The sequence below is a fragment of the Myotis daubentonii genome, chromosome 11 (genome assembly GCF_963259705.1).
Source record: "Myotis daubentonii chromosome 11, mMyoDau2.1, whole genome shotgun sequence".
Taxonomy (NCBI): domain Eukaryota; kingdom Metazoa; phylum Chordata; class Mammalia; order Chiroptera; family Vespertilionidae; genus Myotis; species Myotis daubentonii.
Window position 1 is genome coordinate 52,454,335 of NC_081850.1, and position 14,246 is coordinate 52,468,580.

Below are 14,246 nucleotides of genomic sequence, written 5' to 3' on the forward strand. Positions count from 1 at the left end.
AAATGAAAAGAGCCCTGACTGGTTTGGCTCAGAGGATAGAGTGTTGGCCTGCGGACTGAAGCATCCTGGGTTCGATTTCAGTCAAGGGCATGTACCATAGTTGCGGCAATCCCCAGTAGGGGGTGTGCAGGAGGCAGCTGATCGATGTTTCTAACTCTCTATCCCTCTCCCTTCCTCTCTGTAAAAAAACAATAAAATATGTTTTTAAAAAAAGAAAATGAAAAGATGACCCACAGAATGGATAGAATGTTTTCAGGATTTGTATCTAGAATATATAAACAATGTTTATAACTCAATGATAAAAAGAAAAGCCAATTAAAAAACAAAGGATCTGCTCAGCCTGCGTGGCTCAGTGGTTAAGCGTAGACCTATGAACCAGGAGGTCGATTCCCGGTCAGGGTACATGCCCGGGTTGTGGGCTCAGTCCCCAGTGTGGGGCATGTGGGAGACAGTCGATCAATAATTCTGTCATCATTGATGTTTCTCCCTCTCTCCCTTCCTCTCTGAAATCAGTAATATATATATTATATACATATATATAATACAAATAATAAAAGTAAAAGGTGCAAACAACCCAAATGTCCATCAGTAGATGAATAAACAAAATGTGCTATATCCATACAATGGAATTGACCATAAAAAACAAAGTACTGATTCACACTGCAACATAGATGAACCTTGAAAACATTAGGCTGAGTGAAAGAAACCAGACGGGAAAGACCACATATTCTATGAATCCATTTATATGAAGTATCCAGAATAGGCAAATCCACAGGAACAGAAAACACATTAGTGGTTGTCACAGGCTGGGGGCAAAGGGGATTGGAAGTGACTGCTAATGGATAAGTGATTTCTTTTGGGGGTGATGGAAATATTCTGGAAATAGTAGTGGTGGTAAGACATTGTAAATGTACTAAGGGCCAATGAACTGTACACTTTTGTTTGTTTTCAAGAGAACATTTATTGGGTAAATTACAGAGGTAGAAAAAGTAATTCCTAGAAGAAATGGGCTTAGGAAATGAGTTATGGAGGTAAAGAGGGCCCTTGGAGCTTGGGAGAAAGCCAGGTAACCTGCCTGGGCAGGGAGTGGGCAGGAAAGCATGGGAGTCCTCCATCCTAAGGGTTTTAAGGATGATTTTAGGGGAGGTCCTTCGTTAGGCACCTGGGGCTCTCCATCTAGGTGACTTTCTGTACCTGGCCCATTGTCCTTGTTCTGCTCATTGTCTGTCTAATTGCATACTACAATAAGACCCCCGGCCTTTCCCTAAGGGAAGGTCTGAATTGTACACTTTTATTTTTTTCAATATATTTTTATTGATTTCAGAGGACGAGGGAGAGATAGAAACATCAATGATGAGAATCATTGATTGGCTGCCTCCTGCATGTTCTCTACTGGGGATTGAGCCCCCAACTTGGGCCTATGCCCTTGACTGAATCAAACCCGGGACCCTTCAGTCCACAGGCTGACACTCTATCCACTGAGCCAAACTGCCTAGGGCCAGGCTGTATACTTTTAAATAGTTAATTTTATGTTATGTGAATTTTAAGTGAGAAAAAGAATGAAGTAGTGATACATGGTACTATATGGATGCATCTTAAAAACATTATGCTGAACGGAAGAAACTAGTCACAAAAGGCCATACATTTTTATGAAGTGTCAGGATAGTGGTTGCCTAGGGCTGGTGGTGCAGGGGGAGGCATGGAGGGTAATAGGAAAAAGTATCTAGTTTCTTTGTGGGTTGGTGAAATGTTCTAAGACTGATTGTAGTGATGGCTGTGTAACTCTGTGAATATACTAAAAATCATTAAATTGTATACTTTAAATGGGGAAATGTTATGGTAAATTGTGCCTCTGTAAAGCTTTTTTAAAATAAACACAATGAATTAGTGTGGAAGGGGCTCTCTGATGTCTAGTAAAAGGCAGGGATACAAATTTTTAATAGTATAAACCAGCGGTTCTCAGCCTGTGGGTCACGACCCCTTTGGCGGTCCAACGACCCTTTCACAGGGGTCGCCTAAGACCATCCTGCATATCAGATATTTACATTATAATTCATAACAGTAGCAACATTACAGTTATGAAGTAGCAACGAAAATAATTTTATGGTTGGGTCACAACATGAGGAACTGTATTTAAAGGGCCAGAAGGTTGAGAACCACTGGTATAAATCAATGTGCTAACAGGTCTGTCTCTAAAAGAATCTTGTAGATATTCTGGGAGAAAAGGAAACAGTGGTTGGCAGATCAGATTATCTTTAGGCTTCAGGGACGGGGCTCCCAACGAAGAAAAGCAGGAGGCGGGGATGTACCTAAAATCCTTCCCCTGGGTCTTGAGATGGAGAAAAGGTCTTTATTTCTTTTCACAAAGGCATTGTCTGCTCACTAAATGATGCCTGGGAGCTGTGTCCACCAGACTGAGGGAGGGTAAGGGACTTTTTCTAATTCATCTTATAGGCTAGCTGGGGCCTAACTTCTCCCCTTGCATTATTAAGTCTATCCCTGCCAGGATGTAATGTCCTATCCTCTAATTGCGTGAAACAGTACACTTTTCATCATCTTCCTATTTGACCTTTATTAGCACTAAGGACTGTTGGCCATTAATAATTAGGACTCTTCCTTTAGCTACTACAGCAGTGAATGCCTTTACTGCACAAACACTGCTCCTCAGTTTCTCTTCTTACCTTGTGAGGTAAAGGCAGATGTTATCCCCCAGTTTTAACATCCACTCTTCTTTCAGTGGTCTTATCTCATCCTGTCCCGAGTCCTCTCCAACCTCAAACCCCAGTCCTGACCCTTCTCCTCAGAGCCTGTTCCTCACTCTTTTGATGAACATCTCCACAGGGATTTCATGTCAGCATTTCCACATGCTACAGGAGTAGGGAGGTGGATGGAGGACACAAGAGATAAATATGAGGAACATTAGATTCATAGTTTTGGTATCAAGTTAGGAATAATCAATGGGACAAAGTAGAACGCTTTAAGCTGGGCAAGTAGGTCTAATAAAAGGCAACACTGGTTGGGAAACTAGGGAGGCCTCCACAGAAGTGAAGGCAAAGGGTGTTCTGGATTGAAGCACACAGTACAGGAGACAGCACTACTCAGGCAGTGAAAGTCTCTGTGCTCCAAGATGCCTGGGCTTGTCTTTTCAGCCATTTTTTTTAACAGTCAAAGCATGAATTGGGAAGAGCTGGGGGAAGTGAATTCACACCACTGCAACTATTTCCCAAAGGTTCTTAGGTACAGCAGTTCTGCAGAACTGATCCCATCTGTGCCAGGTGGGAAGGGTGACTTACACTCCCGCTAGCCCATATAGGACAGTGGGGGCTTCCCCACATCTCAAACACACTCATTTACATTATATTATTCCACTTTGGAGATCACCCCCAGTCCCAAAGATGCATTTGAAACAGGAGTTAAAGATCAAGTCCCACTATGCTTTTTAATTATAAAATAATAAAGTCCCAGATGCCAGTAGCTCCTGGCTGCATGGTGGTAAGAGGTGTGGCTGAGCCTCTCTTGCAGATGATCCAGCACCTTACAGGCCAGACTGGATTGTTCTTCAGTTCTCCCCACAGCCAGGAGTCAGCACCCACAGCCTAGGCTACCTCTGCTGGGCCAGAACTAGCTGTTGGAACCAGGAGCTCACAGCACCATCCACTCGCATCACCAAAGCTAGGCCCAGGAAAAGTCCCACGCTGCTCACAATGAAGCCCACGGCCTCAAAAATGAACCTGCAAAGAAAGGTGGAGAATATCAGGGGACACTGAGAGTAGGTCTAGAGCCTTTTCCCTGCTGAGGCAAAACCCTGTCCACTCCGGGTGTTCATTCTTTGTTCCCAGTGTCACCCTCTACTTCTCAAGCAAAATCCACTCACTTGGGGGCGAACACCTTCCAGACCATGAGGTGCCTGCGGAGGATGGAGGCTGCCAAAGCACAGGCCAGAATCTGAGGGAGGAGAGGAGCCAAGTTACTTGGGAAGAGGAGGAGGAAGCAGTCAAACAGAGTTGCTGTAGCCCCTGTGAAGAATGAGCGAGTAGGAAGTACGGTGTGCCAGTGGGAAAAAAACTGGGCTTGGGCAAACACTTAGAGATCTAATTCTTCGCCTGGCCCCACCGTGACTGGCTGGGTGATCTTGGGCAAACACTATCCATGTGTGCTGCTAACACTCAGGCTCTGCCTCGCAGGTGGAGGAAGACGTCACAATCACTCCCCTGCCTCTGGAGGAAAGGAGGAGGCTCCATGACCACAGCTTGGGAAAGAATCCTGGCCATCACTTCAGCTTTTCCCGTCAGAACACCAATGGAGTAATCCCAAATGCAACAACAGGGTCTACATCCAGCTTGCAGAGAGGAAGCAATCTAAGTCCAGGTTCAGGTTTCAATACTGCCATTTGAGCTCCCTAACCTTGGCCACCACTTCACTTATCTGTACCTCAGTCAAGGCTCTCTCCCAGGGTTTTGGCAAAGTAAGCCAGAAGGAATGTGATGTCCACACAGGAGAAAAGGTCACTAATTCCATGGTCTCCCCCCTGAACCCACCTGAATACCAAGGACAAAGAGGTACTTGAGGCCCAGCTGCAGCAGTGCTACATTGAAGTGGTGAGGGGCATCCCGGAGCCGCATCTCCATCAGTGGCTCCTCCTCCTCCTCCTCAGGCCCAACTCTGGCCTCAGCTTCATTCCCGTGGGGCTGCCGCCTCTTCTGGGACCCTTGGCTCTCACACAGGAAGGGCCAGAGCAGGAGCAATGGGCAACCTACTGCCTCAGAGGAAGGCAGGGCAGAATCAATGGAGGACCCAGGGTCCAGGCAACCTGGCCCTCAACCACCCTAGTTCACTCAGCCTCCAATTAACATAGGCCAAGGGGTGCCAGAGATCCAACAAAATTACATGTCCCCACTCAAATCCAGGGGGTTCCTTTCCTTCTGCAAAGCCAGAGTAAACAGTGGAAGCAAAGGAGTGAGGGGGTACCTGCAAAGAGGAGGTGGGAGGCAAAGGTGTTGGCTCCCACCAGCAAAGCAGGCAGCCAGGTAGAGGAGCCATGACCCTCTGGGAATCCCACGAAGGCTGCGTGCCAATGGATGGTTGGAAAGACAGGCTGGTGACCCGTGGAATAGAAGGTCTGTGTGGCCATGAGGGCCCAAGCAGAGACTGCCTGCCATGGCACAGTAAAAGGACCTGGGGAAAGAAACAGGCCTCTTTATAGTCATATCCCATTTCCTAATCCATAGCGTACCGCCCCACGATCATATACGACTACTACTTCAATGCTAATTCTCATACACACACGTGCCCATCACCCCAACCTCCTATCGTCAATATTCTGTTATTCTACTGCCCTCTGAGACACAAAACCCCATTACTCTAATCTGAACCCCTCTGTGGTCAGTTTCTTTTCTCCCTCATATACACACTGCTCACTATGACATTATATACGGATAATTCACCTCTCCCATGACTGGAAAATCAGAAAACGCACTCATGAGGATGCAGCATTTCCTTAAGAATGAGTCTCACAGTACTCCTGTCTCCCTCCTTCATGAACCTTGCTGGCCCCCAGAGCTAATGGTAGGAATCAATTAGCTTGGCTACAGCAGATACGAGAGAGAACATCACAAAGACCCTCCCAACTGTGTGAGGCAGGAGATCCTGTGTCAAGGTGAAAAACCTGAGGAGCAACAACAGCCTGAAAACAAACTCATATCCCTACTGTCCTTGGATTCATCAGCGCTGAGATATGTATTTACCAGAGGTAGTGATGGGTATCCCAGCAGCAAGCAGATGCAGGAGAAGGAAGCTCTGCAGAAACAGAAGCAGGAACACAAGGCTGATGCGCTCTGCGTGCAATAGCAGAAGTGGGAAGGCCAAGAGGGTGAGGGCCGTGACCATAGCAGCTGAGTAGACACTCCCCAACTGATAGGCGGCCACAGTCAGGGGACCCTGAGATTTCGTTCTCTCCAGCCGGCCCCGGATCTCCTCCTGCATATGTCGGTAGATTTGAGGAACCACATAATCCAGGTCGGCCTGAGAAGTGGGGGGGCCTGAGAAGGGAGTGAGGACAGTCCTCATCCTTGGAGCACCCATCGTAGCCTTTGCCAGCACCGTCACAGGCCTCCAGAGCAACAGCAAGAGCCCTGAAGCAGCCAACCCTGCAACAGCCCTGGGCAGCACAACTGATGCACCAGTAACCAGGGCTCGGAGACGTGGGGGTGCTTCATCTGCTCCCGATGACAATGCCCAGTAGGCAGCAGTGCCCAGGACCATTAGGGGCAGCCCCCAGCGCACAAAGAGCACAGGGGGCTCAGGGCTCTTGAGATTACCGTAGCGGCGAAGCCACAGGCGCACAGCAGCTAACAGGGCCACCAGGGCCCCCACACAAGCTCCATACCACAAATTTTTAGCTCGACCACCCACCATGGACGCCAGGGGACTCAGCCAGGGAGAGGAGTGGCAAGCAGGTGTCTCTTCAGGGCAGCGATGAAAAAGCCCAGCTAGCCTTATACACAAAAGCAACCCAACTCCAAGCCCCAGGGCATGCGTTCCCTTGTGCCGTGAGGGGCCTGTTGGGGCCGAAAAGCGGGGTATTGTGAGTAGCTTAGGCGGCAGTAGCTTGCCCTCCCAGTGAAGCTGGGCAACCAGGAGCAAGATAAGTGAGCCCAAAAGGAAGCGGGTGGCCCTGGCCTCGGCTACAACGAAGCTATCAGAGAAGAAAGCAGCAAAGCGAATGAGCAGAAGTAACAGAACAGGCCTGGGAATGGGAAGCAAGGCTGCAAGAGGCCTCTTGGACCCCCAGCCAGCCCAGGCTTTCCACAGAATATGCAGGACTGAACCCATTGCAGCCACAGCGCCTAGAACCACGGGATCCAGCTTCAGCTCAGTAGTTGCCAGAAGGCCAGCACACACTCCAACCCCAGCCAGACCCCAGGCCACGGGTATTAGGAGGAGAGGGCGGAGGTGAAAGCCTGGGGATGTTGCCCACTGGGCTATCAGCAGGCAGAGAAAGCAGGCAGCAGCCAAAAGAGCAGCACCCCCTGCCATGCGGACCAGAGAAAACCGAGCCCAGGACTCAATGCACATGGCCCGAACTCCCCGCAGGAACTCCTGCAGCTCAGTAATCACAGTCTGTAGTGCTGCTTCGGCCCCCTGGGGGCTCTGCAGAAGCCGTAGGTAGTCAGCAGAGGCCTTGGAGAAGAGGTTATTCAGCCGATGAAACTCCTCAACTTGGAGATCCTGTGCAGCAGCTGAGTAGGTGTGAAGAAATCGAAATACCTGGCAGAAAAGGTCAGAGGCCAAGGGGCACAGATCAGATGTTGGGACAGAGGCAAAGACAGGTATTACCAAAAAGGGTACCTAGAAATCAGGGACCCAAACTCTGTCCAGGACAGGGGGGAAGGGAAGGATAATGGAAGGAGGACATGGCTATGGAAGGTGAGATTAAGACTAAACAGAGGACAAGAGCGGGTCATTATGCTTTTCCCATGTCTGTCCTAGCTCTGTAACCTGGAAACCCAGCCCATTACTTACCTGCTGGGCATTGAGATAGAGAGCTGTAGCTTGGGCCAGAGCAGAGGAATGAGGCTGGGAGTCTTCAACCGCTGAGAACAGCTCAGCCATCACCTCCCCGATGTTCCCAAACGGGATGGGCAGGCCCAGTAGCAGGGCCAGCGTCGGCACAAGGCTGATTTGAGGAACTACCTCTGGCTCCTAGAGGAGAGGGACGGGGGTCAATAGGCTCACCACAGAGCTGAGGTCAGTGTTTGGGATGGGAGACATAAGGGTGCAGGTAGGAAATGAGAATGGGGAATGCCAAGAGGTCATCAACTTGAGGCCTAAAATAGAGGCTATTATCATGACAAGGGTTGACAACCTGGAAACCAAAGCACAACTCAGGCCTCACCTCTGGTGGGGCCCGCAGGAAGAGAGCTGTGGGACTGTACAGAAAAAGTGCGGCCGAGATCTCCAGCTCACTGTCCCCTCCATGGTCCCCACTCTTGGTCATCCCATGGTCCCCAATCACCACCAGCAGTGTGTCATTCTCCAGACGTTCGACAATTCCCCTGGGGGCCAAGAATGTGTCAGGAGGTAAGGATGGATAAAGATTTTTCTCAGGGGCCCATTAACCCCAGCCATAATTTCCATTATTAGGGCCTAGAGAGATACCTCTTCAGTAATAACCCTATTGCCCAAAGCCACACACTAAACTACTCAAGATGGATGAGACCGCTAGCTTCAGAAAATGGCCTAGAGAAGACAGATCCAACCAGGAAAGAGGCTCCAAGGTAAGGACTTTTCCTCTTGGGACCATTTATCCTGAGATTATCAGACACAAACCCAATCTCCCAGCCAATACCCCACACTCACTGGATCACCTGGTCCATTTGGCTAAGTTTCTTGGCCATTTCAGGGTGGTGAGGTCCGTGCTTGTGACCACAGTGATCCACACCCAGGAAGTGAGCAATCAGCACATCCCATTCACCACTGTCCACTGTGAAGGGGAGAAGACTGAGCACAGGGGACTACGGCCCACTCCTCAAACCCAGGCAGGCTCAGAATCTGAGGACTGAAGCAGCCCTCCCAGCCCCCAAACTTAGGCCTGCCTCTGGCCCTATGCTCACTGGTTGGGTAGAGATGTTCCATGATGCCATTGTCCACTGTGTGTAGGTCTCTGACATTGAAGGAGGAGAAGAAGAAAGCTTGGGAGAAAGCTCCAGGAAAAAGATCTTTCCAGGTATCATCTCCCATGAAGACCACACGCCTTCCTGCAGGGGCATGAGAGTGGGTCACAGCCTGAACAGGGCAGGGGAAAAGAGGAGAGGAGGCCCTTTAAAACCCCATCAGAAATCCCAACCCTGTACTTTAAGGCAAAGAAATCCCATCCAGCAATTCTTTTATCCTTCAAAGTCTAATTTTCTGCTAGGAAACTTTTCCTGATAACCATACTCCACCCAGACCTCTCACTCCTTGTTCCTACAAAAAGCTCTGCTAGTTCTCAGTCTCTGGCTATCTCGGCTGCTGTTTTTCCTGGATGTGTCTTGCATTTTCCAAGTCAATGAATGGACAACTTGTGACACTGTCCAGATCCACATCTTCGCCTCTTCGTCTCTCTCCTGCTCCTTTACTGAGAGTGCCCCAAAAGTAAAACCATACCCCATGCACATTAGGAACTTCAGAAGGGCAAAGCCTAGACTTGTGCCCCTGCATTCAGGAACCTGGCCTCTTTCTCTCCCCCCCCCCCCCCCCCCAGCAATGTCAAGCATGCAGCTAGACACCTGAAGTTCTTCTAAAGAAGAAACCTGTCAAAGTACTTCTAGCCTCCAAAGAGGCCTAGACTGACCTGCACTGGTGAGCTGCTTAATGAGATTGTCTTCCACTATGGCGTAGCTGGCAAAGTTACTGCCAGCATCAATAAAGGTAGGCAGTGAGCCCGTGGTGAGGGCCTTCAGGCGCTGCATGGTCGTAGTGGGAGGATCAGCCTTAGACTGGTAGAGCCTGGCATGGTGGGGTTGAATCTCCAGGATCCTCTGCAAGGAGCCCAATTTGCCCAGGAAGGGCAGGGAGACGGAAGGCTCCCCAGGAACGTGTGAGCTCTGTGGCTGGGCGAAGTCAAATCTCAGAGCATCTATCAGCACCAACACAACCCGGGAGAATCGGGCAGCCATCCAGCAGGCCCCGGGCTCCCCTTGGCTCCTCCATGGCAGAGGCCCAGGGCCTGGGGGCTCTTGGCAGCTGCTATGGTTGGTGAGCTCCAAACGGGTGAGCAGGAAACCACTGGTGAAGAGGGCAATGCCAGCGTAGAAGAGGAAGCAGACCCAGACCAGGAAGAGCAGCACGGAGATCTTCTGCATCCTCGTGGCGGCGGCCGGGCAGAGAGTGCATCACTGTGGGGCAGAGAACCATGGGGTATTCTGGTGCCTCAATGAACGCCCAGCTAGAATCACTTCCTCTTGGGAGCCTTGCTGAAGATAAAGCAGTTCCATAGCCAGCCCAGGGCACTGTTCCTCTCCACCAGGGGCACCAGTGTTTCTGACGGTGGGGTCTGCAGGCTGCGCACCAACCTGGAGTGGCTATTTTAAAATGTTGATTCCCTGGCCCCCACCCCAGACCTCCTGAATCAGGATCTTTGGGAGCGGGGCGCAGGAACTCGCACACGGACTCCAGGAGACACTAGTGACGAAAAGCAGTCCACGAGGGGGGACTTATTCCAAGTGGTAGCCTGCTCGCGGACAGCCCGCTTCTCCACCTCACCTCGCCCACCTCAACACCCCTGGGTGGTCAGGGCTCGCAGCCTCAGGGGAAGCCTGCGGGACAGGCTGACGGCGCCGCCTGGCGGGGCCGAGGGGACGCAGGGGAGCAGTCACAGCCGCTTCCGGAAACCCAGGATCGCCGGACCGCGGCGCGACCTCCTCGGGGCCGCGGGGCAGAGCCGGTGGGGTATAGAGGCGGTTGGGCCTCGCCGGGAATCCAGTCGTCCGAACGGCTCTGCGTCCTCTGGTGGTTACTCGGCCTCCGCCTGGGCAGCCTAACCCCAGTCCTGGGCACCTAGGCTGCGAGCTGGTGGGAAAGTTCCCTTTCTTCGAGGAGAGGGCCTCGGAGCCCCTAGCTCACCTTGAACGGCGCCCGGAAGTGCATCGGAGGCGCCTGGGTCTTGATACCACAGAGGTGCGCGCGCCGAACAGAGCGGCCCGCGGGGCCACATCGCCATCTGCCGGCGCCTGCGAGCAAGTTCGGCAAGGAGCGCAGGGCTGGCAAGAGGAAGAGTTTGATGTGAGATTGTAGTAATTTAGAATTGGGTACAAGAAACAAAGTTAGGCAACTTCAGGGAACCGCTGTCCATTCTTGGTTAAGACTAAGAGCTAGGTCTCTGAGTCAAACCGCTTAAACCCTAGATCCTCCACTCACTGTCATTATTGGATGTTACCTCATCTGTAAAATAGGTATATCTGGTATTTGCTTTCCCCGTTTCCCTTAGCTGACTCCAACTGATAGATTTTATTATTCCCCCTCTCCAAGTCTCTCACTGAATCTTACAACTCAATAAAAGGCAAATAATACCATCTAAAAATGAGCTAAGGATCTGAATACACATTTCTCCAAAAATATATGAATGACCAATAAATACATGAAAAGCTGTTCAGCATTAGCCATCAGGGAAATACTAGAGATATCCTATCTAATAAAAGAGAAACATGGTAATTGGCGTACGACCGCTACCCTTCCCATTGGCTAATCAGGGCGATATGCAAATTAACTGTCAGCCAAGATGGCGGTCAGCAGCCAGGCAGCTTGAAACTAACATGAGGCTTGCTTGCTTCAGTGACGGAGGACTCCAAAGTTCCCCGCCTGCCTTGCCCGCCTCTGAGCCTGCAGTTTGAAACATTTTAACAAATATAGAAGCTAAAAAAAACCCAGAAACCAGCTTTCAGCGAGCTGGGATCTCAGAGCTGGAGTCAGAGCTGGAGTTATACATTGTTTTGAACCGAAACAAACCAGACACCTACTTTCAGCAACGGAGGCCTAAGAGCTGGAGCCTCAGAGCTAAAGCTGGCCCAGAATTAAAAAAAAAAAAAAAAAAGAAAAGAAAAAAGGAGCGGTTGGGAGCTTCCGTCACCCGCCAGCCTGAAAACAGCCCTCAGCCCCTCACCCAGACTGGCCAGACACCCCAGTGGGGACCCCCACCCTGAAGGGTGTGTGACCAGCTGCAAACAGCCATCATCCCCTCACCCAGGCTGGCCAGGCACCCTAGTGGGGACCCCCACCCTGATTCAGGACACCCTTCAGGGCAAACCAGCCAGCCCCACCCATGCACCAGGCCTCTATCCTATATAGTAAAAGGGTAATATGCCTCCCAGCACCGGGATCAGCGTGACAGGGGGCAGCGCCCAAACCCCCTGATCGCCCTGTGGCTCTGTGTGTGACAGGGGGCAGGGCCACAACCTCCCTATCCACCCTGCTCTGTTTGTGACAGGGGAAGGCTCCCCAACTTCCTGATCAGCCCTGTTCTGTGCCTGATACGGGGGAGCTCTCCAACCTCTGATTGCCCTGCGGCTCTGTGTGTGACAGGGTGCGGCGCCCCAACCCGCCCCCCCCCCCCCCGCCACGGGCCTTGCTCTGTGTGTGACAGGGTAGAGCCATAACCTCCCCATCGGCCCTGCCTTGAGTGTGAGAGTGGCAGCGCCCCAACCCCCTGATCGGCCCTGCTCTGTGGGTGATAGAGGGCGGTGCCACAACCCCCCCCCCCCACGGGCCCTGCTCTGTGTGTGATGGGGTAGAGCCATAACCTCCCCATCAGCCCTGCCCTGAGTGTGACAGTGGCGGCGTCCCAACCCCCTGATCAGCCCTGCTCTGTGTGTGACAGGGGGCGGTGCCCCAACTCCCCTATCGGCCCTACTCTCTGAGTGACAGGGGGGAGCTCCTCAACCCCCTGATGGGCCCTGCTCTGTGCGTGACAGGGGGGAGCTCCCCAACCCCCTGATGGGCCCTGCTCTGTGCGTGACAGGGGGTGGCGCCGCAACACCCCAATCGGCCCTGCTCTGAGCCAGACCAGGGGCTGCACCTAGGGATTGGGCCTGCCCCCTGCCATCCGGGAGCAGGCCTAAGCCAGCAGGGCGTTATCTCCCAGGGGTCCCAGACTGCGAGAGGGCACAGGCCAGGCTGAGGGATCCCCTCTTCCCCCCGAGTGCACAAATTTTTGTGCACCGGGCCTCTAGTATATTATAACCACTAGGATGTTTATAATAAAAAAGACAAATAGCAGCCGAAACCGGTTTGGCTCAGTAGATAGAGCGTCAGCCTGTGGACTGAAATTTCCCAGGTTTGATTCCGGTCAAGGGCATGTACCTGGGTTGCGGGCACATCCCCAGTAGGGAGTGTGCAGGAGGCAGCTGATCGATGTTTCTCTCATCGATGTTTCTAACTCTCTATTTCTCTCCCTTCCGCTCTGTAAAAAATCAATAAAATATATTTTTTAAAAAAAAGACAAATAGCAAATATTGGCGTGGATGTGGAGAAATCTGAACCCTCATATACTGCTGTTGGGATGGAAAGTAGTCTAGCAATTCTTCAAAAAGTTAAACATAGATCCAGCAATTCCACTCCTATGTATACACCTAAGGGAAATGAAAACATATATCCAAACAAAAACGTGCACATTAATGTTCACAGCAGCATTATCCATAAAAGGTGAAACCTACCCATATAGCCTTCACTAATGAATGGATAAAATATGGTATATCTATATAATGTAATATTGTTTAGCCTAAAAAAAAACATTATGTGAAAGAAGCCAATCACAAAATGACATATTACATTATTCCATTTATATAAATATCTAAATCTAGAGAGATAGAAAGTGACTAGTGGTTGCCTAGGGCTGGGAGAGAGGAGAGTGGCTGCTAATGGGTACAGGGTTTTTGTGGCAGGGTGGGGATGAGGGAGCAGTAGTGAAAATGTTTTAAAACTGTGGTGGCTGTAAAACTCTGAATATGCTGCAAATTACTGAATTTAGACTTTCTTTTTTTTTTTTTAAATATATTTTATTGATTTTTTACAGAGAGGAAGGGAGAGAGATAGAGAGTTAGAAACATCGATGAGAGAGAAACATCGATCAGCCGCCTCCTGCACATCTCCTACTGGAGATGTGCCCGCAACCCAGGTACATGCCCTTGACCGGAATCGAACCCGGGACCCCTCAGTCCACAGGCCGACGCTCTATCCACTGAGCCAAACCAGTTTTGGCTGAATTTACACTTTCAGTGGGTGAATTGTATTGTATGTGAATTACATCGCAGTAAAACTACTGTTAAAAGCCAAACATCTCTCTCTGGTTTTTCATACCAGAGTAGAACCTAACTTCTTGTAGTGGCCCTACATGTCTACACACCAGCTCCCCACTTCCCTGATTCATCTAGGAGTCACTTCTGTTTCCTTAATTCGGTCCATCTACTATAGCTCCTTTGCTCTTCCAGTTATAAGACAGAGATGCTCTGCCTCAGGGCTTTTGCAATCAATTTCGTCAGCTTTCTTCCCAGATGCCCAAATTCACTCCCAGATTCCTCTCATCTCCACGTCTAAATGCAAATGTAACATCAGTGAGGCTTCCTGGAACCCTCTATTTAAAATTACAGGCCCCACCCCCTAACTCCCCATCTTCCTTCCCTTCCTTAGCACAACTCACCAGCATCTGAAATACTATACATCTTATTAATGGTTTGTTCCTTCCAAATAGAATGTAAGCTCATTGAGATCAGAGA

At 50.5% G+C, this 14,246-nt stretch overlaps 1 protein-coding gene across 5 annotated transcripts; it reads right to left on the reverse strand.

Moving 5' to 3' along the window:
* Nucleotides 1-1,520: 1,520 nt before the first annotated feature.
* Nucleotides 1,521-10,689, reverse strand: PIGO (phosphatidylinositol glycan anchor biosynthesis class O). Of its 5 annotated transcripts, none has more exons than XM_059657235.1 (11): nt 10,603-10,689; nt 9,332-9,875; nt 8,613-8,756; nt 8,359-8,482; nt 7,895-8,054; nt 7,522-7,701; nt 5,745-7,266; nt 4,969-5,175; nt 4,539-4,756; nt 3,875-3,945; nt 1,521-3,731 (listed from the first exon to the last, which is right to left on the reverse strand). In XM_059657235.1, exons 2-11 carry the CDS (start codon nt 9,840-9,842, stop codon nt 3,602-3,604), a joined length of 3,267 nt encoding a protein of 1,088 aa, XP_059513218.1. In that variant the 5' UTR covers nt 9,843-9,875; nt 10,603-10,689; the 3' UTR covers nt 1,521-3,601. The 5 variants fall into 5 exon arrangements, with proteins under 5 accessions (XP_059513218.1, XP_059513217.1, XP_059513215.1 ...); XM_059657234.1 differs by having other exon boundaries at nt 10,243-10,642; XM_059657232.1 differs by having other exon boundaries at nt 9,332-10,642.
* Nucleotides 10,690-14,246: the final 3,557 nt, after the last annotated feature.

Bases quoted from the DNA above. Each gene is read 5' to 3' on its own strand.
- PIGO (XM_059657235.1), bottom strand. From the start codon at position 9,842: ATGCAGAAGATCTCCGTGCTGCTCTTCCTGGTCTGGGTCTGCTTCCTC. The intron at 7,702-7,894 runs GTGAGGCCTGAG...CCTCTCCTCTAG, and splicing joins TCCTGCGGGCCCCACCAGAG to GAGCCAGAGGTAGTTCCTCA. The intron at 3,732-3,874 runs GTGAGTGGATTT...CTTTCTTTGCAG, and splicing joins TGGAAGGTGTTCGCCCCCAA to GTTCATTTTTGAGGCCGTGG.